The sequence below is a fragment of the Aedes albopictus genome, chromosome 3 (genome assembly GCF_035046485.1).
Source record: "Aedes albopictus strain Foshan chromosome 3, AalbF5, whole genome shotgun sequence".
Taxonomy (NCBI): domain Eukaryota; kingdom Metazoa; phylum Arthropoda; class Insecta; order Diptera; family Culicidae; genus Aedes; species Aedes albopictus.
In genome coordinates, this window is record NC_085138.1 from 281,728,538 (window position 1) to 281,753,791 (window position 25,254).

The 25,254-nt window shown below is 35.6% G+C and overlaps 1 protein-coding gene across 1 annotated transcript in view; it reads right to left on the reverse strand.

Annotated features, from left to right (window-relative positions):
- LOC109420297 (matrix metalloproteinase-14) overlaps positions 1-25,254 on the reverse strand; it is a 760,155-nt gene that overhangs the window by 407,440 nt on the left and 327,461 nt on the right. Inside the window, exon 2 of the mRNA XM_062861127.1 lies at positions 7,813-7,870. Within this exon, the coding sequence (XP_062717111.1) occupies positions 7,813-7,870 (58 nt within the window). The remainder of the gene's footprint in view (positions 1-7,812; positions 7,871-25,254) is intronic.

Here is a 25,254-nt window from a genome sequence, read left to right on the forward strand (position 1 = left end):
GAATTTCTATCGATGGTGATGAAATTGAGGCGGTTCAAGAATTTGTGTACTTGGGCTCACTGGTGACCGCCGCCACGGCACCAGCAGAGAAATTCAGAGACGCATTGTGGCAGCAAATCATGCGAAGTTAACTATCTAAAAACGCTGATTAGACCGGTAGTCCTCTATGGGCACGCAGCATGGACCCTACGTGCAGAGGACCAACGCGCCCTTGGAGATTTCGCACGTAAGGTGTTGCGTACTAGCGTTGGGCAATTTTGAATCGATGTTCGTAACATCGATGTTTTTGTTCCGATTATTCGATTTTTTGAATCGATGTTGAAGCCCCACGAAATCGACCGAATCGATTTTTTACATTCGATTTTTGTTTTGATTCAATAATATTATTTTTTTTTCCAGAATGCACTGTAGAATTTAACCATTAAAAAAATGTACATAAAATCGAGGGTCTATATATAGGGTGTCCCAGAAAGTATGGGCACAACTATGTGTAACGGAAATACAATCATTTTCTGAACAAACAACAATTTTTATATTTTTGTACTTTTATTCAAAGTATTTTCATTGATACCTGTAAAGAGTTTATACATTGAAAAGGGGTTTTGTATGCAGAATATTTAAAATGAAAAAACATCTTCTAAAACTTCTACACAAACTACTTTTTTACGATTATGCCAAAAACCCAAATTCGAAACAATTTTTTCGATTTTTTTTTGCGTGATAAAAAGATTCCTTAGATGGTTGATTGTATTTTTTTATAAAAATATATTCTGCCTGTGCGTACGGGTACTTCAAATTTTGAGAAAACTGAAAAAATCGTTTTTTCTATTTCTGGATAAGACACGCCCACAGACATTCGAGTTTTAAAAATGTTTCAACGAGAACAAAAATAATTCAATCTACACTTTATGATGCTGGAGCATTTATTTAACTTATAGTAAAATTAAATTGTAGTTTTCTGCATGTTGTGATATTGATTCAGAAGCTTGTTTTCAACTATTCGAAAATCGGGTTTTCAAAAATATCGATTTGGGTGTTTGAATTAATTTTCAGGTTTAAAAGTATATGTTTTCAATTCAAAGTTAAGGTTGTATAATAGATACGCTTGCAGAAATACACGGATATATTTTTTGAAATTTTTATTGAGCTTAATTTCATGCGTAGAAAATAATTTGTTAAACGATGCCATTGAAAAATATAGCAATTTGTGCAGAAGCTTTGAAAGGTCTTTTAGGGAATTTTCTACCGCATTCAAACGAAGTGGAAAGTGCAAATTCTAATGATTGGCATTTGATGTTAATACATTGAGGTAGGATATATGTGAAAAGAAAGTTTGTTTGTGCATCCATTCCCAAATGGCAGAGCTGCAAATTTGTGCCCATACTTTCTGGACACCCTATAATCTAGGGTCCACTAAATCGAGGCATACCTGTATATCTCAGGTTTCTTGGGCAATCCCTCCTAGGAGTCTAAGGGAATCCTTCTCAGGATTCTGAAGGAATCCTTCTCAGGGTTCTAAAGGAATCTTCCTTATGGTCTAGAAAGTCCCTTTCAGGATTCTAGCGCTTACTTTTCAGGATTCTAGGCCAGTCCATCTCTGGATTCCGAACATATTTTTTGAGGTTCCCTCTCAGCATTGTAGATGAATTTCTCTTAATAATGTGGAGGATCCCTCTGGGGCAATCTCTTTCAGGATTCTCTGTCTTTCAATACTGCAGGAGATTTTTTTTGAGAGAATCGACCTCAGAAAACTGGAGTAATCTCTACCAGGATGCTTGGGAAATTCTTAATAGAATTCGGGGAGAATTCCTATTGGAAGAGTCTTTCTCTCTTTTATAGAATTAGGTCTCTCAGGATGCTGGTGTGATAATTTTCAACATTTTGAAGGAATCTCAGAATTTTAGAGGAATCTTCACAGTTATGGAAGAGTCCCTTAAAATAAAGAGTCCCTTTAAAAGTCCCTTTCCTACCAGGGCTCCCTACCAAGGGTGAAATCCTCCTCAGGATTCTAAGAAACTTCTGGATCATCTGGGTTGATTCTTCTAAGTATTCTAGAGGAATCACCCCAGAACTCTGAGGGCCAATCCCTTTCAGGAGTTCATTCAAAGATTCTGGGGAAATGTATTTCAGGAATCTGTGGTAGTTTTTCTGTTTTATGTAAGAACACCTTTCAGAATTCCAGAAAATCCTTCTCAAGATGCTGGGGAAGTCCATTCTAGAAATTTTCCGTAATTCCTTCCAGGATAAGACTTTCGGAAAAATCCTTCTTAGGTTTCTAGATATATTTCTCTTAAGAATCTGGAAGAATCCCTCTCAAGATTCTGGGAGAATCAGACGTAGAATTCTGGGGAATACATTTCGGGTTTCTGGCAGAATTATTCTCAGCATTCTGAAGGATTCTATCCAGGGTTTTAGGCGAATTCTTGGAGAATACTTAGAAGGATTCTGGAGGAATTCTTCTCTGGATTCTGGGGAAATCCTACCTCCCAGAATTCTGTGAGAGTATATCTCAGGTTTCTTTGGCAATCCCTCCCAGTATTTTGAGGAAGCCTTTCTCAGGATTCTGGATAATTTCTTTTATTATTATTCTTCTTAGAATTCCGAAAATATTTTTTTGTTGTGAGTATCTCTTTCAGTTCTCTAGATGAATTTATCTCAAGAATGTGGAAGAACCGCTCTTGGAATTCCTTTCAGGATTCTGGGAGAATTCATCTTATAATTCTGGGATAATCCTACTCAGGATTCTAGGATAATCTATCTTAGGATTTTGGAAGATTTTGGGAGAATCCCAATGGAAAGCTTCTCTTAGGATTCTGAGACAATCTTTCACAAGATTCTGGGAGAGTTCCTCTCGGGGCTCTGAGACAATTCGTCTTATAGATATGGAGTTCTCACTCAGGATTCTAGGAAAATCCTCAATAGAATTCGAAGAGAATTCCCACCAAGAAACCGGAAGAGTCTTGCTTTCTTTTCTACATAATGTCGCTCAGGATACTGGTGTAATCATTTTCAACATTCTGAAGAAATCTCTCTCATAGTTCTAGAGGAACTCCTTTCAGTATTCTGGAGGAGTCTCTCTAAAGATTCTGGGGGAATTTCTCTCAGCAGTCTGCGGGAATTTATATCAGTACTATATGGGAATACTTCTAAGAGTTCTGGGAATATCAGCATTTTTCTTTCAATTCAAAAATATTAAATTCCATTTTTATTTCTAGAATTCTTGAGACAGTGTTATATCCATTTTCGAATCAGAGTTCCAAAATGTTCGATGTGCAAGCTCAAATTTTGATATTGAATTTATTTAGACAAACAAAACATACCATGCACTTGAACTACAAGCAGCAAACGAATCATTTTATAGTTTTGCAATATTTTCTAATACCGAATCGATGTGAAAACATCGATTCAAAGCATTCGATTAAATCGGTGAATCGATTCTGCTGATCCAATTCGAATCGATTCATAAAAATCGACGTCTCAGCCAGATTTGCCCAATATTAATCCACCGTCTCTGTGTTGGAGATCCAAGCTTGGGTCCAAAGCCTTATACACAAGGCTTGAAGCCTTAGCCAGGTACACAGGGTCAAATATTTGACAAGAAAAGAACTCAAGTAACAACATTTCACTTACAAAAATTTTATCGAGTCAAACAAGATGGTTGAGCATTAGATTCTTTTTGGACAAATATTTGAGCCTGTGTACTATGATCTTAACTGGAGACGGTTGAATTTGTCTTCAGAGTTGAGAAAATTAGCAAAAGCATAAAAAAACTGAAATTACTGAAAATTGTATGAGATGAGATGAAATTCTATACCATCGTAACTCAACCAATCTAACAATTTACAAAAGGTCAAGACCACATTAAATGGACAACACAAAGTTTGCCGGGTTAGCTAACATATTAAGCTACAAATTTAACGCATAACTTAATCATACTGAATTCCTGACCATTCCTGTACCAAAATCCAATTTCCTTTTTATTTTCGAGGGCGTCGGTGAGTCGCTGGCATCTCGATGAATAGTTATCCCTTCCCTACTATCCTTTCCAATCCACATAACAAGTTTCTTATCGTTTCAGAGAGCGAGCAATGGCGCTTAAGCCTAGGCTTGTTAGCCAGGACACAGTGTAAATGCCTGTGCCCCATCCCGGAACCAAAAAGGCCCATGGAGTGACAACATTTCTTAGCTATGTCACTCCCAACGTTGGTATTTAAATATACTAAAACACTTTCACTAACTCCAACACATTTACACAATATACTTATACAATCTGAATCTTGTCGCATCACTCGCTTATAGTGATTCCCAAATCACCCCATTCCAAATACCCAACTCCTTGACACCTATGGGAGTGTCGGTGAGTCGCTGACCTCTTATAAAGTAGGTGTCATATCATCACATCCTTCCCTATCCTCGTAACGGAGAAGATGGGCGTGGCCGGCAATGGAAGTTCTCATGTCTTTTTTACTTCAACCTCTGATTGGATAGCTGTTCCTTCCCAAATAGCATTCCATAAGCAATTAGAATAGGAGTATTAAAGTTTTAACATGACAACTTTCAGTATGCAATCTACGAATTACTCCGTTACCACGCAACGCAACGCAACGCAACACAAAGTTTGCCGGGTTAGCTGGTTTAATATGAAATTGATTAGTTCTAGCACATTTTTTATAAATAATCATAATCTAAATTTGAAAAAGTATGACGCAACTCATTCCAATTCCCCCCAACCTGCTCAGCAATTCCAACTCGGTTCTGGAGGTCAGATGAAAGGAGCTTTTGCTCTTGCTGATGCTGCTACAACTGCAAGTCAAAAGCCGCAACCAGAGCATCATGGATGGGATCAAGACAAGCTCCGGTTCCTCATAGCACCAAGGTACCATCGACCGGCGATTGGTGTAGTCTGGTCAGTAGCACCAGTCAGTGTGGAGGGGTGTCAATTTCAGTCGGAAACAAGATCAAAAAGCTCCTGGTCCGCATAGACCGAGAGAGGTTAGGCGGTGGCGCCAAGACTGCAAATGGCTGTCTAACGCAATCAAGAAAATGGTTAAATTATATATAAATCAGCATAAATTTCGAACTCTGTACGTGCCCTACGTTAAGAGCGAGAGAGAGAGATTGGTCTCGGGGTTAAAGGGCACGAGGAAAATTTGCACGGTCACTTAGCACTTGGTCGGTTTCTGGTGGGATTTTCTCGTCTATGCTTTTTTTAGCTGTTTGAAGCAAACTCGTGCCATAGACAAATATTATTTTGTTCTTAACAGTTTTATTTTAAAGCTAATGGTCGTTCACTGAATAAGAAAAAAAATTAAGAAAATTGGAAATGAGAACAAATGAAACAGTGAATACGCAAAACATATTTCGAGTGTAACGTCCATCTGTCTCTGCAGTGGGGCAGCTGAAAGAAAAAAAAAGCTAAATTCCTTCGGGGTCGTTATTGTCACCCGAGGGATTACGAAGCGGGCAATGTGAAATTGCGCGCAAGAAATTGCGAAAACCGGAATCCCTGACGCGGTGTGAATCCGGGCTTGAAGATATTCTTCTTCCGATAGTCCGGCAATGGACGTCACCGTCGTCGTCGCTGTTGGAAAAGGATTACTGACAGATGGTGGACTGATGGTGTAATCGCTTTCCCAATGGATAGAGAATTTGGGATGTTCTTGAAGAGATACAGAGATACTGTGTGTCTAAGAATAGGAATAAATTTTAAATTTAAACGATTATTTTTTTGGAGTATTGAATTATTCAAATATTATTTATGTGCTGTTACTACTTTACTTTTCTTGTTTTATTTTTAATCTTTTTCTATTATGTCCAAATTTTATATTTATTCTTCTATGTCCTCAATCTTCTACTTTTTTTTTTCTTGGTGTGGCGTACAAAGAGCAAGTCAAGTCAAATTCCGTGCACTTACTTCCAACGATACTTGCAAGGGTTTTTTTTTCAAAGGTTGGCTAGATGATTCGTCAAATCCGAAAAAAAAGATTAGAAAACTCAATCAACGACCAGCTTTTAACTGGTTTTTATTACTAGTAAAACCTTTGGGGTCTCCTGTTAGCCTAGTGGTTAAGGCTATGGTTCGCCAATCCGTAGACGGCGGGTTCGATTCCCGTTCCAGTCGGGAAAATTTTCTCGACTCCCTGGGCATAGTGTATCATTGTGCTTACCTCACAATATACAAATTCATGCAATGACAGGCAAAGGAAGCCCTTCAATTAATAACTGTGGAAGTGCTCAAAGAACACTAAGTTGAAGCGAGGCAGGCCAAGTCCCAGTGAGGACGTAGAGCCATAAAAGAAGAAAAAGAAGAAGAAAACCTTTTTTTGCACATGAATTAAGAAGTTACCTCGTGTGACACAAAAAAAAACATGAAAGCCTCGGAAAAAGGTCAACCGTTCAATAATTCAACAAGTTAGGCACTAAAAGTCCGTGACCAGTGAAGAGAATTGTCAGACAAAAGAGGCACAAAACAAGCAACAAAGAAGGTGCGACGATTAGTCTTTATCCCTACTGGTGACAGATAATGACATGATCTCGAATTTTTTTGTTGCAGACAAAACGGAAGCTGAATTTATTGCGTACATTTCAACTCGTGAATAATCAATTATTACTAACCCAAAGTCGAAACTGTTTGATGGTAGAGCATTACCAGAGTTGCAGTGTTTACCGACTCGAAGTTACCGTTCGAAAATCGCAATGCAAGGCTTAAAAATCTCTAAAGTCGTGGTGTACGATGTTGTTCCCATTATTTTCAAGTTGGGACAAACTTATGTCGCATGGGTTGTTTTGTCGCAACAAATACAGGTTGCGACATTGTCATTATTGTTGCGCGATGGTTGAATTTTGATTCACTGTCCGTGACATTATCGGTCGTAGAAAATAAGAAATGAGGGAAAACTTCCCTCGTCTCGGTAGGCTTTCCATGGTCGTCGTCGTCGCTCAACATGGTCCAACAGGATCAAAGTTCTCCGATAATTTTACAATTCTGCTGGTTGTGGAAAGAACGGGGGTCAATCGAATCGACGACAACTTATGTAGGTAGGTACGGTGCCCGCCCGTTGTCGTTTGGCATACTTTCGCCAATTGCTTTCGGTTCGCACCGCTGCGCTGGGTCCGAACCCGAAGGGGGTTTACATTTTATGACCGCTGTTCTTTATGTTGGAATCGATTTTTTCCGCTTCTTAAAGTACTTCCTTCCAATTTCAGCCTTCAAACTTTAATGAAGTTTCAACATTTCGTGATAGGAATTTCTTGGCTCTGGCAGTCTAAGTTGGTAGGATAAGACTGTTTTGCACTATGGGATAAGCTAAAATTAACTTGAAAATTAGATTTATAAATTAGTAATTTATTTTAAAAATATTTTAGATTCCCTCAAAAAGGTTAAATAAAGATAACTGAAACGTCGGATGTAGCTTTTTGTTACTAACCCAGACTGTCAGAGAAATTCCTATCACGTGTAAAATCCAAAGTCGTAAACCAAGCGCAAATTTCAACGTTTCTTCTGAAGATATTTTTTAAAAGTTATTCTAGCAATTATACATCTTCTTTTAGCATCCCGACTGAGACAGAGTTGATAACTATGAAAATTCATATCATCCAACCCTCAAAAATATAACTTGATTTTCCCTGAAAAATTGTACAATATATTCCATGGAAAACTCATAAGAAAGTTCAAATAAAAATTTTGAATTCATCACAGACGTGGCAAAGTATTGATGATGACTTTGTAATTTTGTGGCGTTTTTATCTCTTCCGAGGATCCAGCAGATGGTGTCTTTTGACTACAAGTATTCTAACGTGCTTTCAACTTACCTAATTTTAGTTTTGATCATTGATAAATAATGTATCGCAAATGGTTTGTTAAATGTACCTGAAAAGAAGAAAAAAATATAAGAAATTAGTCATCTTGGCTCTAGCATTGGTATTAGGGTCACAGTAATAACCTGCGTTCCCATATTTTCCTTATGTAGAGAGTGTTGCCCTGGATTTTTCCCGGGAAATCATGGGATTCAAAAAAAAAACACGCATCTTGGGATATTTTTTTTCCGAAAATCCCGGGATTTCCCAAGAATTCTAAAGTGGGAATTGTTCCGGCAATTTTCTTATATTTATTTGCCAACTCATTTAAAACTTTTTTCGGTAGCAGAGTTTGTTAGATTTTTTGCGAAACATGTAAATTATTAACTAATTTCAAATGGATCTTCTGCTGACTTTTTTAGGATATCTGAAATTCTTTTTTCTATTTTTATTTACAGTGTATCAAACAATTTTGTGTCCGTGTCCGTACAGCATTTTTTGGTCAAAATAATTTTTCATTTAAATGTTTATAAATATTTTATACATCAATAGAAAACGCTGAAATTTTGATCAATAATAAACCATATATTGAAGCTCCATTGGTAAAAATTTGAGCTAGTTCAAATAAGTTTTCTGAAAGTTGTAGAACTTTCAGTAAAACTTATAAGACTTTTGAACACATTTTTAAAACATAATATCTCAATATGTAGTCAATGATACTTTTTCCATATTTTTTGTGTTACAGCTTTTACCTGAGGCTCTCGTATGCAGCTTCGTTTGAGGTTTTATATTCACTACAAAAAATATGAAAAATCTGTATTTGTTCAGAGTATTATTTGGAAATTTATCATATTTTCATCAATAAAAGTGCCAAGTGTTTTCAATTTTTTTAACTCTCCTAATGTAATATTTTTATGCAGGACCAACTAAACTACATATGATGAGTAGGTCCTATGCATTTTTTGTTCAGTTAATGCATTTTCATTGGTGGAAAACGTTTGGCAGATTATATGTGCAAAATATGGTTATTTTTTAAATATCGTCAACTACATAAGCAAATTTTTCATATTTTTTGTAGTGAATATAAAACCTTATACGAAGCTGCATATGAAAGCTTGGGTTTAAGCTGTAACACAACAAAAAATCAAAAAGTTTTATAGAGTACATATTGAGATATAATGTTTTAAAAATGTGTTTAAAAATCTTATAAGTTTTACTAAACGTTCTATAACTTTCAGAAAACTTATTCGATCTCGCTCGAAATTTCACCAATGGAACATTAATATGTGATTCATAATTGGTCAAAATTTCAGCGTTTTTGATCGACGTATAAAAAAGTTATAAACATTTGAATGAAAAATTATTTTGACAAAAAAATTGCTGTACGGACAATTGTGTGATACACTGTATTTAGTTTTTTAAACCTGGAAAAATCCTCAATATATTTCCTGGACGATTTTGTGAAGGAATTCTTGGAAAAAATAAAGGACGTCTTTCTGTAGGAACCTGGAGAAACAAATGGATAACATTTGTAATTAATCCAATGAGATTCTTCTATAAAATTTTTAAATAAATTCCTAGAAAATATTTCTGAATGAATTCTTGAAAGAATTTGAGGAGAAATACCTAAAGATATCTTAGTAGGAAATTTTGGAGGAATTTCAAAAAAAAACTTTTAAGAAATCTGTGAATGAATTTCTGGAAGAATTTTCGGAGGCATTCTTGATTGAATTATTGAAAGAAATTTCTGAAAATACTCCACGGAAGATATTCCTAAAGATTCAGTGGAGGGGTTTTAAAGAATCTTTGCAATATTTTTCAAAGTAATACATTAAGGAATAACTGAAGAAATTTTATCAAGACCGTGAAATTTTATCAAGAACAAACTTCTGGTGAAATCTCTTGGAAATGTTGGAATGGTATTGTGCAGGAATTTCTTAAGAAAGTTTTGGTTAAATTTGTGAAGCAAAGCATAAAAGACTTTTCTGAAATAATCTTTCGGTGAATAACCCTAAAAGAATTTCTGGTAGAATCTCCGAAAAAAAAAATTCCTTAGCAATTCATAGAAATTTGTGGCAGAATCTTTAGAGTAATTTCGGAACTAATCCCTGTACCCGGGTAGAGGCGAAATACTGACGATCAAAACGAGATATTGGTTTGATTGATATAAGAGATAAAAGATCTGAAAAATGTTCCTGGAACATCTGAACAATATCAAAATTTGATATTTCAAGATCAAACAAATAGCTTGCTGCTATTGGTTAGATCTTACAAGATCTAATTATGATCTGATGATGATGTTTCAGGAGTAAATTTTAGATCCCAAGTAACAATTTCAATTCCTTTTAGATTTGATTATTTTTATGGGAGCTTTATCACAGCATGACCAATTCATGGAACATTTATAGTTGTTTTTATCAAGAGAAAACAATCTTCATTCGTTTGCGGTTTTTAAGTTGTCTTCAAGTTAATTTGGAAATTCGCGCATAAAACACCTGAATTTACAAGAGCATTAAATCTTATAATAAGTTTTAAGGCGTATTTGAAGTTATTTTCAACCCATAACATCAACATATTTTATTAAAAGTTTATGCTTCGTTTATTCAAGTGCATTTCATCTGGCTAATCCTCCTTTGAAAACTTCTTGAAGCCTTCTATTCTTGAGCTAGAGCGATTACTCTGGAACAAGAACTATGCGAAATTGCGAAATAATGATAAGACAACGAACTATTTTTCAATCCAAATAATGAATGTAACAAATTGGTTGAAAAACCGCGTTCTCATGCAAATATAAACACATAAACATGTTTGCTCACTGATAATTTAGCCATTTTTGTGCTAAAAAGTAATCATGTCAACGAAATAATGATTTTACGGCCAATCAAAAATGCGAGTAGCTGGCTGCTGTCGTCCTGCCTTCAACCAGTTTCTCACACAGGCCATAGCTATGCGAATCGAAAATGAAATGGGTACTTACTGTGACTTTGCTCAAGCTCATGCCAAATAGTGTGATTGTAATAAGTTGCACTTCATTATTATTAGCAATAATTCAGGGAAACAAAATAGAATTGGCACATCTCGACGCGAAACGCCGCGAAACGTACAGAGACAACTTTCTAGCATCGAAAACGTAAACAAACAATTGTCAAATACTGTTACTCTTGCATAAAACGAATAAGTTTCATTTAAGACGAACAAATCTGCCTTAAGATCATAACTAGTAAAAACAATCTTCAATAAAGGCTGTAGCGTTCATGCAAGGTAACTTGGTTCCATCATTGTTTTGAGGGGGTTTGGATCAAAGGTAATAACAATTGATGGCGGCTGCATGAGTTTTGTTCACTTGGAATGGCAGCCATGCTTAGAAAGAATTGAAAAAGTGGCGTAGCCTTTTGTTTTTAAAGGAAATTTATGTCTTCGTATATTAATGGTTGATATTATTTTTGAGGCGCTTTGTAATTTTCGTATGTTTTGGGTGGCATATCAACGAAAAAGTGGGTATGGCACGGAAAATTTCGATTCCCTGTCATCAATGATCTGTCAGGCAATTTAAATGTTGTAGCCATTTCAATTTGATGAAAATTAATTCGCAGTTCAATTATTATTTCATCCATGAAACAAAACTTGTTTGCATCTGCATAATGCTTAGGTAAAAGATTTCATTTATTATACACTGTTGACACTTTTGAGAAAGACAGCTAAAAGATCAACATGCCTCAAGATATTCTTGTTAAAGTTTCATGGAGTTCTTATAATCAATCATCAGCGCATGTACATAAATACAACTAGTTTCAAAGCAGTCTTCAAAAGCAGCTTTGAAGATCTCCTGAAGAGTGGGCCAGATTAGTCTTATGGATGTTTTATACCTATTTTATCTCAGATTTGCAGAACAAAGAGCTTTATTGCTAAGTTTTATGATTCTATCTTAGAAATTACTTCAGGATTGCCACAAAAGTATAATTGTTACTTGGGATATTATCTTCAGATCTTTTATCTCTTATATCAATCAAACCAATATCACATTTTGATCTCAATATCAAAATATGCTATTATTGAGCTCTTTTCCTCTACCCGGGTAAACATCCCTGAAAACCTCTCTGAAACAGTTTGTTGATGAATGTATGTGGGATTTTCTAAAGAATATCAGGTAGAAGTGCCTATGACAAGTCATGCAAGATTTTGTTGAATAATTCTTGTTAATCTGCGAAATTTATAAGGGAATCATTAGTGGAATTTTAGAAGGAAACTCTGTAGAGATTCCAAAAAATATTTCTTAAGAATATTTCCATATGCATTCTTGTAGGATATTTTTGAAAAAAAAAAATACCGTGAAGGAATTCCTAGAAAAAATTCCGTATTCTTAGGAGAAATTTCTGAAACAATGAAGATTTTCTTAATGATTTTTTTGTGCAATTTCTGGAAGAATCTTAAGGGGAATTTCCTAAAGAATTCTTTTCAAAAAATCCGAGGAAGAAATCTTAGAAAAATCAATGGACAAATTTGTACAGGAATTCTTGGATAAATTTGTGAAGGAATACTTAAAAGATTTTTTTAAACAGAACTAAAGTATGTCTAAAAAAACTCTGAGAGATTTTCAAAAGGAATCCATGTATGAGTTTCTTAATAATTATCTAGAGGGATCATTAAAAAACATTGAGACAAATATCTGAAGCAATTAAAGGAGGAATTTCTGAAGCAATCCATGCCCAATTTTCTTAAAGAATTATGTCTTTTTTGTGAAACTTCTCAAGGAATCCCTAGATAATATTTCTGACGGATATTTCCAAACGAACCCTTGGAAGATTTTCGAAAAGAGAGATGCCCTGTAAGATTTTTTGGAGGAATTCTAGGAGAAATTCCCAAAGGATGCTCTGGAGGTAGTTCTGAAATTTTTTTATTGAGATTTTCTGACAAATCCCCAGAAACATTTCTTAGGGAATCTTTGAAGTATGCCCTGGAAAAATTCTTGATTAAACAGTCAGAGTAACCACTGAAGAAATCTCTGGACAAATTTCTAAAAGAATCGAATTTCCTGAAAAGCCGCAGAAAGAATTTCTGAAGCAATTCATATAAAGTTTTCCAAAAGGTTTTTACAGCAATCCTTAGTGAAATTTATGAAATAATCATTTGACGAATTTCAAAAGCTATACAAGAAAAATGAATGTCCAAATGAATTTTAGATTTTGTTTTGATAGAGTGAGTCAAAAATGCCCTTAAAAATCCTTCTCCAGAGATTCAGAATATCTGATATTTCTTCACCATTGAGATTAACAGCTTTAGGCTGGTTTATCTCTGCGTTGAGAGGTTATTTTTTCGTATAAATGTATCTTCTCGAGCTCCTCTAGTCATTTCCAGGGGAATTTTTCCAGAAAAATTGAATGTCTCCAGAAATCATTTTAGGGATTCGTTCAGCAAGGATTTCTCCAGAGATTCTTGCACTATTGCTTTCAGTGATTCTAGCAAGGATTAGTCCAGAGATATCTGCAGGAATTCATACTGATTCTTCCAAGAGTTCCGGTCTAGTTCCTCCGTATATTTTCCCTGAAATTCCACCGGCATTTCCTCTAAGGTTGCCTCTAGGATTTATTCCAAGGATTCAGAAATTTTACCCAGAAATATTTCTTTTTAAAGAAAAAGGCTAGGTACTCTGATGTTATCCCTGATATTCCACCAAGAATTTCTTCAAATATTTCTTCTTAGATTCCTTTAGGATTTTTCCTGGGATTTTTTTTTTTCAAATACCTTCAGTAAGTTTTACAGGAATTAAACTGAGATGTGTACAAAAATCCGTCAGGATTTTTTTATTAATTCCTCCATATAAGTTCCTTCTGAAATTTCTTCAGAAATAATCTTATAGGACTCTTTCAGCATTTAAAGTATTTTTTTTTTGAATTTCAACATAGTTGAAGGGGTTATTCCTTTTTGAGGAAATCCTTTTTCTGCAAAAAAAAAAAATGCTAAAAAGGTTCTTTTTGAAATGGCTCTAGTGGTTGCGTCAGCAATATATTGATTCCTTAATTGTTTTATTTTTCAGCAGTTCATTCAGCAATTGGACAAAAATGTACTAGAAATCATTTAGACGAATCTTTTAATGATTTTCAGACGAAATTCCCGAAAGAATTCTAGATGACACCTATGAAGATTATTAGAAGAAATTCTTGGAAAGTATCTGAAAGGATTCCTGAACTAAAACCCCTAAATAACTTCTGTGGGATATCCAGGAATTTTATTTAAAGAAAATTCCTGAGATATATCTGAAGGAATACCTGAAAGAGTTTCACGAGAGCTTCTGGAGAAATTCTGGAATTAATTCCAAGGAAAACATCCTGGAGAAATTTCTGAAGAAATTTCTGAAGTAGTTTACGAGGAAATCCTTGAAAAGCTTTCTAACGCAGAACCTTGATAGGTTTCTAATGAAATCCCTGGTTAAATTTCTTAATCAACTCCTGAGAGAACTCCTGGAGATACTTCAGGAGAAATCCTTTATAATTTCTCAAATTATGAGAGGAAGTCCTGCTGATTTTTTTGAAAATCTAAGTTCTGGAGATTTTTTTTGAAGAATCTCCCTGAAAGAATACCCGAGAGAACTGAAGGCTTATTTCCAGTTACACCCACAATTATTTCTAGAAAACATTCTTGAGAAGCGCCAAAGAATTAAGCTCTGGAAAAAACTCCTTGAATGAGCACCGGTAAAATAACTGAATGATTTCCTGACGAAAGGTCGGAATACATCCTAAGATGAATTTATGCAGCATTCCTTGGAGGAATACCTGGAGGAACTTTTAGACAAATCTCTTGATAATTATCTTGAAGAATTACTGGAGAGATGCCAAGGAATAATTCGTGGAAATATTATAGATGAAACGCCTGAGAAGTAATTCTTGTTGGTTCTCTGAAAGGACCTCTGAAAGAATTCGCGGATAAATCTGAGCGCATGCATAAAGAAATTTTTGCAAAAACCTTTGATGAAATTCTCGAAGAAACTATGGCACAAATCGCAGGAAGAAATTCTGCTAGAATTTTTGGGGGAAACCCCCAAAGCAAATCTAACAAAAAAATCTCGAGAAATTTCTAAAGGCATTGCTGGAAAAATTTTTAAGAAAAATTGCTGGAGGAAATTTTGATAGAATCACCGGAAGAAGTATTTCAGAAATTTCTGAAGGAGTACATGTGAGAATGGCTTAGGCGATGTTTGAAAGAATTTCTTAGAAAAAACCCTGAAAGAATTCTTGAAGGAACTGTTGGAAAAAAATCAGAAGAAACACGTGGACTAGTTCCAAGAAGAATCTTTTGAGAATTTATTTGAGAAACTCCCTGAAGAAATTCTTCGGAAAAATAACTGAGCAATAAATGGACAATCGGCCTGTCAACGTCAACCAAACCCATTAAAATTAAGAAGTGCTTCAAATCATTTTTTTGCATAACGCACAATATTGAAGTCCACGAGGATATATTAAATAGGGCGCTGAAATTTGAAAACCATGAGTTATAGTCAACCTCATGCAGCCATGAGTAAACTTGAAGCCATGCCAGCACTAAATTGAACAGTTTTTACGCATTTTTAACGAAAAGTATTGGTTGGAAGGTTGATGAATCCTGTCTATATAATTCGAGAACCTACACACAGTGCCAGAAGCACTGCTTCGATAACTCTCAAACCGCGAAATGTCCAACCACCTTACCTTACTGCTGTCGTAATCTGGTTGGAACTCGACCACTCGACGCTTTCCAGGAGAGAGGGGTTTGCCGATCGAATTCCGATGTTCCCATCAATCATTTCTCTGGACCACGACGGACGGAAACCACCACTGCAGCCGCCATTTATTTGACGTTGCACCGGAATTTGGTTACGAAAATTGACTGAACCGTAGCCACTGCGGTTTCGATTAACTTTGAAATGCACTTCCATTCACCACCATCACCGTACTCTGCGCTGCAAAGCCGCATTCTGCAGCTTAGAAATTCCTTGACACCTGAAGCAATGCTGTGGTGTTTCGGCGAAACTTTGCCGTTTCTGTGCGCTAGGGCGCGGAATGTCATAAATACATCACAGCCGAAATCCATTTCCAAGCAACAACACTGTCGCTGCACCACCACCAGGAGTGTACACTATTCACCGGAAAACCCGGCAAAAGCAGCTCCTTGGGTAGTCATCAATCATCCAAAAAAGCGCACTTTCATCACTGACCCTCACCTCGTGCGGGTTTAAAGCCCACCACCGGGTCCGCACCAAACCACGACGACGCTCTAGGTTCGTCCACCGACCGTCATAAACAGAGTCGCGGAAGAAAAAGTGGCATGTCATCACCTTTGGAGGAGCCTCTTGCTTGTCGGTCGGTCGGTGAATACAGAAGCCCACCGGCGGCCGCCGGCAGCGTTGGGACCATGCGTCATAGTAATCGTCATCGCACCACCCATTAAGCTGAGTCTTCGTACTCCGGCCGTTGTTGTAAGGACCAAAGCGGAACCCATCCAACCGGTCCATGGGTCGGCCGCCGCGCCGGTGGTGGTAATCCGGTCTTCTGGAAATTCTTTCCCACCAGGAAATGCATCACGCATTCCTGGTGATGAGCGGCGATGCAACTGCAGCAGGAGGGTGTAGCGCAGCAATATGTGTGAATGTCTGTCGAGTGTCGACCGACCGACCGGCTGAAATGGGACGGATTTTGCATCCGATGGGGATAGCCGGATGCTGTTGACATAACAACTGCATGGTGGTGGCGCGTTGCATGGCGTCCCTCAAAGCTGTGGGTGCCCATTTTGGTGACGGAGCGGTGCCGTTAGTAGGATCTTTGGGTTTGGGGTGAACATTTGATGGATAATTTTATCCAAAAATTTCCAATTTTATGGAAAGTTATCCTTTGGGTCACTGTATCTATATACTATCTTTATAATTTTGTTTACAATTTAATTTCAATGCTTAACTCGTCGAGCGTTCAATACGTTCAGAGTCAGACAATGAAAGTTTTCCAAACATTAAATGTTGACCATTTAGACCATTCGTAGTATCAACTTCCAGCACAGTTATCCTTACAACTTTAGGACAGCTTAGCACACAGAATCGGAAAACTCTTCATCATCAATAATACACGGTACTGACGGCTACCACATTTTGATCAAGACGAACTGAAGCAACCGGTAGGTACAGATACTAGAAGTGGTGTCATCAAATTAAAGCAAGAGTTTGATGTAGACTTTTTAAAGGAAGCTCTATAGTAGAGTAACCTGATGAGGACCTTATCTTTGGTGGTTTGCAGGGAACTCCTGTATAACGATGAAGGATTAACCCCGAACTCATCGTTGCGTTTAATGTCGAAGTCGGTATCCTCATGCAGGTGCAAGAAGCCGTAAAGTGCAGATCCTTAACTTAAAGGTCAGGTACGGCATGATCTGAGTGGCTGCTTTGCACGGTCGAGTTTGAAAAATTGAAACTGTTAACTGAATTTTATGAATAAATGAAGACATCAATGAGAAATGAAGGATGGTGACTCCAGAGAGGAATTCTGACCAGAACGTCGAAATCTAAAATTAGGAAAATAAAGTGGTCTTTATTCTTAAAAAGGAAATTCATTCTTTCAATATTCAACGTTTTGTCCTTTCGACGTTTTCGACTTTCGACAATGGGTGACCTCATGGATAGGGGAATCCTCTCTGGAGCCACCATCCTCTATTTATCATTCTGATCTTGTGTATCTCTTTCAGAAAATTTGCTCGTTTATTTAAACGATCAGTTCAAGCATTAAGACTAGACGTGTGCACTGCCGCGCCGCTGTCGCCGACGATTTTTCCACACCGCCGCCGCCAGTTAAATTGACCCGGCGCACCGCTGTTCATATTTTTCCATGCCGCCGAACAAAAGTTTCCACGCCGATGAAAAAAACGACAGATTTTTTTCAACACTTTACGAACCACCTATTTAAACATGATAGCAATTTTTAAACAGTTCCTATTGTGTTTTCTTCTGCATATTAGGTCTTCTAGTAAGATAAACAAGAACACTTTTTATGTGATTTACTTTAGTGATTTCTTACAGCAATACTTTGAAGATCCTTATTTATTCTATTTGAAATACTAAGCGAGTCACTTTTGTAAACCATAACGAATGATCAACAAAATTCTTGGCGGAGATCTAATTAGGCTCACAAACGCTCCTGTATATTCTTTGTTTATCTCTTGAAAGATTTTCATGGCAATTTACAAATGACATTTTGAAGGCATACATTCCATACAATCTTCAGAAATTCTTAGAGGACCCTTAAGAAATTTCACCATGAATTCTTCTTTAAAAAACTCCACGCTTGAGAAACTCCCCCATGGATTATTTCAGAAATTTCTCCGGGGATACTTTCAGAAAACCATCCATGGATTCCTGACATTCTAACAACGTTTTATTTTTAGAAATTTCTCCAAGGATACTTTCAAAAAAAAATCGTATGTTTCTTCTCTTCCATAAATTTTACAAAGAATTTCTATGAAGAACCTCCTGAAATGGCTCCATCGATTTATTAGAAATTCCATGAATAAGGTCACGCAAAAATGTCCATTTTCAACCCCCCCCCCTTTTCCCTCCCTTCTATGGTACACTTTTGTATAGGACTCCTCTGAAATTATCACACTCTTCGGAACCGCTCGCTGCTCAAAGCGCGGCGTAACTAATGGACCTTCGTCCTTCAGAAATAACTCCAGGAATTATATTTACAGAGTTATTCCGGGTTTCTTTCAGGAATTCCTCTATCGGATACTCTATAAATTTCTATAAATTTCTTCATGGAGTGCATCCAGAACAATTTTCAGAAGTTCTTCCATGATTTTGGTTTGTTATTCCATTCAGTAGATATTCTTCCAGTGAGTTCTGAAAGAGTCATATAGTTCATTAGTTCCTCCGGGTATTCCTTCACGTTTTTCATCAGTAATTCCTCCTGAAATTCTTCCAAGGATACAATTAGGAATTTTTCTTCGGATTCTTTCAAAAATTTGGAAATATTATGCCTCTCAAGAAAAATCAGAATATGGCGATTATCTGCCTTGGGCTTCTGATATAAGCGCGACAGTCACTAATCATAACAGCGTCACCAGTTTTTAAAAGTTTTTTATTCCATTATATGGGGTTTGATAGCAATCACACTCATTTCACTGAGCTACTCTTGCCGTTCATCCCAAATGCATCCAAAAGCATCTGTCGCTTTGCGAAACCCACGTGCTTTTGATTTGGGCGGGAACATATTTTCTTTTGTTTTGGCTTGCGACTGTCATGCGACTGTATGCCTTGCTGGCGTACGACCGCCGCCGGACTCTAATAAAAGATAAGCGCGACAATATCTACAGAAACATTTTCTAGAAAGCTTTACATACATTCCTTTGCAACTTTTTAGGAACCTTTTCAGAAGTCTTACAGAGTATTTCTCCAGACATTCTTTCAGACATTTGTTTAAAACTATGTTCAAGAATTCCTTCGGGAATTCTTGCCTAACATCTTCCATCAACTAACTTTGTTAAAAGTCTTGGAGTCTTTGTTTGTCTTGGAATTTTTCTAAATATTTATTAAGGTGATACGGGACGCTGTGTTAATATTCCTATCTTCCCTCTCTTTCTATCAATTTGCCTCGTGATTTTGAAGATGGTTATCTCGATTTCTATCGCACAGAACAGTCTGAAAAACAATACAATGATAAGTTTTTGTTGAATAATATGAAGTCGAATCTGAGGTTACCTTCTTAGTAGCAACAGCATCTTAGAGTTACCAGAAATTTCTTTAGCAACTCTTTCTAAAATTATTTCAGAAAATCCCTTGGGATTCTTTCACATATTCTTCAGGAATTAGATAAACAATTTATTCAACAATTCATCCAAGGATTCTTTCAGAAATTCCTCCATGGAATCCATCTAAAGCCTACTTAAGAACGGAAAGACAAACCAGCCAAGGGCTGAAAGTCTCTATCATAAAGATAAATCAATCAATCAATTATTAAAGAATTCCATCTGAATGAAATATCGCTTAAGACCCCTTCGGTAGTTTAAGGATTGAATGTCAGTAAGAGATTACCTCAAACATTTTTTCATGATTTTCTTCCAAAAAATCCTTGGAAAATATCGTCAAGGATTTACCGAAGAAATACCTAGAAGGTTTCTCTTTGGAATGCCTCGAGGCGATCCTTGCTGTTCTTTCAGAAATAATTCCTGAGATTCCTTTGGAGATTCCTCCGTGAATTCTTTGAGATATTACCCCACAGATATTTACAGAAGTATTTTATGAAATTACATAAAACATGTACGAGTTATTCGTGGAGAGTTATCTGAAAGAATTTCAATAGAAATATTTGAAATTTTTCTAATGCGATTTTATTTCATTGAAACAATTTCAGAAATAATCGTTGGATGAGCTCCTGGAAAAGTCCTTGGAGGAGCTCCTGAGATTCACCACAAAAGTTTAGTTAATTAGACGTAGTGGTTTAATTTCCTAAACAGGGTAAGAGAAAAATAACTCCTGTGATGGCTTTGGAGGAATTTCTAGAAGAATTTTATGAGAAAATTTTGAAAATAATTAAGGAAAAAAGTTCTGGATTAGTTCCTGATAGATTGCTGAAGGCATTTTCAAACAATTTATTGGGAATTCTCGCAGAAATTGCAGACAAAGGTACTAATAGAATCCTTGAATGAATCTAATGGATTATCGAAGGATGATTTGGAACAAACGCTGAAAGAACTCCTTGACATACTTCTGGATTCTTGAACGAATTTCTTGCACAATGTCTGCATGGTATTAGTAGATAAAACTCCCTGATACAATTACTAGAAGAACTTGTGAAGTATTCATAAAAGAATCGCAAGAAGAAATATCCTGGAAAACTGGAGAATGCTGTGCAGTAATTTTAAGAAAAGATAATCCTGGAGAAACGCCAACGAATATATCCTGAAGTGATTTCTAAAGGAACTCCTGAAAGAATCTTTGGAGGGATTTTTTAAGGATCGCCGGAAAAAAAATCTGAGGAATCCATGAAGAAAGGTTTCTACAAATCTCTAGTGAAGTTTGCGATCTCACCCGTGGAGAAATATCTTTCCATTTTTGCAGGAACCATTTTTTGCGATTTTTTGTTTTTCAAAATGGTTTCTGCAAAAAACGAAAAACTTTTCCAATAGTAAAAAAAATCAGGAGATACCTTGATACACACCATTATCGTACAAATTGGTACCAATATTCTCAGAATTCAATGATTTTTTTTACAGGTAGGGTTCATATACAATGATAGACATTCGTTTAGCCGAGGCAAAAAAAAAAATTCAAAAAAGTGTCAGGAAACTCATACAAAAGATATTATGATAACATTTTTCAATGCCAGTGATAGTATATCTAGTACTGTTTTATAAAAATGTGATACAAACCACTTACATATACACTGAAACAAAAACGAGGGTAAAAACCCTTCAAGTGTCATGTTTTGCCTAGACATTCGTTTAGCCGAGGTAAATGTAAAATTGGGTTTCAATAGATTCTTTGCAATTTTGTGAGTATATTTCGAGGATATACCCCAAGGCATTTAGTTGATGACGTGTTAGCAAGATAATTGACCTTGAAATTTAGATAAATATTATAAGAAAAATTTCACGATAAGGAGAAGCGGTGATAAACAAATTCATTTGAGAAAAATAATTTCTGTAAACGCTCAAACGTAAGCTAGATTAGCAGTTTTGAAGATATGACACAGAATTATTGTTAGAAATCTTCAAATTATTGCATAAAATGTCATGAAAAAATAAGTATATTGGTTTTTGGTTGGTTAAACCGTAAAATGGGATTGATAGATGCCAAAATAAATAGTTCTGCGTTGAAATATAGACGTGCCCTAATGCCTGTGGAGTATACCTATTTGATACTAGCATTACCAAATGAGTTAGAAGACAGCTAAGTGAAAGAACTTTAAGAAGTGTCAGAATTTTTGTACCCTGTATTTTAAAGAAGATGCTCATACAAAAATGCAAGATATGGTCAAATAATTGGCTTAATTCATTCAATCTGAAGAAATATATTAGAAATGAGTCTTAGTTTTGAACCACATTCATTTTCAACATGATTTATTTGTAAAGAACGTCTAAATTATTAAACAAGTAGTTCATGCTAGAAATTTGAATACTTTTGGTGTCATTTCTCGAAATGTGAGCCGTCCAATGTATGTTATTTCAGCCATAATACAGTCAAGACGATATTGGGAGCTATTAAAAGACGTAATAGTAGTAAACGCAGTGATTTATGCAAGTGAAACCATCATATTTTATCAAAACAATACTTAAATACGTGATTTTTTGATGGTTTGCGTTTTGTTTTTCTGTTAAAAACATTGTTTTTCGTAAATTTTCAACCTGCACTCGTCATGAAACTTTCATTAGATTCTTTAAAAACACTTTCGATAAAAAAAAAACATCATACCCCAATTTAGAAACATTTACAATATTATGACATATTTATATGAGATGCTTGTAAAATTAATATGGCAACACTTCCGAAAACGATCAAATTCGTGATTTACACGCTGATCTATAATGCAGGTCACCATACTATGTGATTTTGTGGATATTTTTCGAAATTTGTTAGTATTTTATTATGGAATTCTAAAAATTGTACATTTCGGCTAAACGAATGTCTAGGCAAACAATGACATTTGAAGGGTTTCTACCCTCGTTTTTGTTTCAGTGTATATGTAAGTGTGATTCATCACATTTTTTTAAAACAGATATACTACCACTACGATAAAAAAGTTTTATCATAAAATCTTTTGTAAGAGTTTCTTGACACTTTTTTGAACATTTTTTGGCCTCGGCCAAACGAATGCCTATCACTGTATATATGTATGAACAAACACAAAATTGAAAAAAAATCGGGGTCACCTAAATTCAAGAAAACTCCAGTGGAAAACCAACATTTTCCACAGATACCACCTACTTTTAAAAATCAAAACTAAGAAAAAACATCGTAGACACATTTTTTTTTGGGAAATCATAAACAAATTTTCTCAGCAATTGAAAAAAAATACAAAATGAAAATTGTTTTCTTCAAAATTTTCCACTGTTGAGGAAAATCGCTTGGAAAAGTCGGAAAAACTGTTTTCGCACTCCGGGAAAATTCAAAAAAAAATATTTTTGGAAGGAAATTACGTAAGCTATATTCTGTAAAATTTCAAGATGTGGTTTTATGACCAATTGGTGCTAATCAAAGACTTCTTTATCAAGAAGACATGATACTCTGTTATTTTTCCATACTAATGGCAAGTGTCACTGTATAAAAGTTTAAGAGTGTATTGGTGCGAGTATGACGATTTACCAACACTATCATGGATAGTTTCACCTTCATCCGTGGTGGCGCTTCTAACAGTGTTAGTATCAGTAGGTCGGCTCTAGAGGCACGTGTTAGTGCTAATTGGTGTTAGCAATAATCAAACCTTGACTGTGTAAGCGCGATCCCAACAAGGTGCATCAGTTCGAATGAACTGTACTACCGCATTGAGATTTGTTCTTCATACATCAAGGGGTTCTGTCAGCCCCCTGGCGAAGAACCTAATTCTTTTAGCAGAAATTGCCGAAGAACAACACAACAAATGTTCCGAGTCTTCTTCATCTAAGTCGCAAAAGCGACATACATCATCCTGAAGTTTTACAATTTGCTTCAGATGATAACGGCTCGGACAATGACAACGGCTCGCTTTGGTGTACGCGAAGGGAAAACCATTAATCGCTGAATTGATTATATGTTACACCAAATTTAGTGGTTCTTCGATTTGATCACTAGTAGTTTTACTCACTACTAACAAAATTCACATGATAATATAAAGAACCGCTGTATAAAAACAGGTACCTCCTTGTAATAAATTTATAAGTGTTTTTCCAGAAAAACGAGATTCAATATTAAATAAATTACAAATTCAAAACCTGCTATTTTTTTAAATGTTATGTTTGAAAAACTTTGTTTTTTTCAGAAGCTTTCCAAAAAAAAAGGTCTCTAACGACAGCATAAAAAATACGGGTCTGATTTTTTTCGTTAAACTTAATCATGGATTTTATACACCATTTTTTTGAAAGGCCATTTTTTAGCTCAAACTTCTAAACCCAGTATTGTTAAGAATATTGCATTTTACCCAGGCACAGAACATCTAATGTAGACCAAATATGACAAGGAATCAACAATTATTAAGCTTTCTGGCAGAACTCATCAAAAACAGTTTACTTTATTTTATAAAAATGGTATCGTATGTTTCAAAAAAAAAAGTCATGAGCTTTTATCAACGTCTAGATTTTTTTCTAATATAATTACGTGCCTTTTTCAGAATCGTGTTACACATGATTTAAGGTAGAACAGTTTTAGAGGTAAAGCTGAGAATCAAGTTTGAGACCGTTAAAAAATTAGGATTTTTCAAAAAAAATCATACATTTTGCGTTTTAGTGAACCAATTTCAATTCTTTTGGCATGATTAAAAGCTGAGTACATATAACATCTTTGGAACACAATGTTTACCTTAGATGAATGAAACTCGTGTCATTGACGAGTTCATGAGAAAATTTCAATTTTATCGAAGAGAAGTTTGAAGTGAGAAACACTTTCTAAAAATAGAATAATAATCGATTTCAAATCACCAGCCTTGTATGAAAATCGGAATCGTTTCGTATACTGTATTTTTATTTCTTCACATTTTCTACCTCAAGAAAATAATTCTACACTATAGTGATCATTAGTTTACCAAGTTCAAAAATGCTGTAGACTAGTGGTATTAAGAGAATTTCCATTTTCGACACTTTTGAAGAAATTCTTTAACAAATTCGAAATTTTTATTTGAACAGATTTAACAATATGTGATAAATAAAAAAAAAATAATCAAAAAATCATATGTAATCTGCAATTCCTGCGAGAATTAATGCCTAGAATAGGGTCAAAGTATTTTAGATTTCATCTGCTAATATTCTTCGAAAATTCAAAATAACTTCTAGAATAAGGTCTACCCATTTTTATCTTCAGAGTGTATTTTTCCAAAACATGTGCTTAGAATTCCCTAAACCTTCAGGGGTTCGACAAGAGTATTGAGGGATTCTCGCAGCAACACTCTACTAGAAGAATTTCATATGCTCAGGGTTGTTTTAGTAATATTTCCAAAAATGTACTCTACAAATCAGAAGCCACCTGAAAAATACTTTTATAAACATTCTGTTGAGACTTATGTCGTACATTCCTGGATTTCAAATGAGAAGTTCTCAAATATTTTCAGAATTGCATTTACCAAAGTGGGAAGAATGTTCCATCAGAAGACCGGCTCCAAAGGTACGTTATCCGACATTTAGGACATTTGTGCCAGGTTCTACGCTGAAGCTTACAAATTGTTTAAAATATTTTTTTTACAAATTGTTTAAAATAAGTATTTTTTTTCAAAGCTAGGTTTTGGCCCGAAAAGACTGTTAGTCTGAAGATTGCAATTGCCA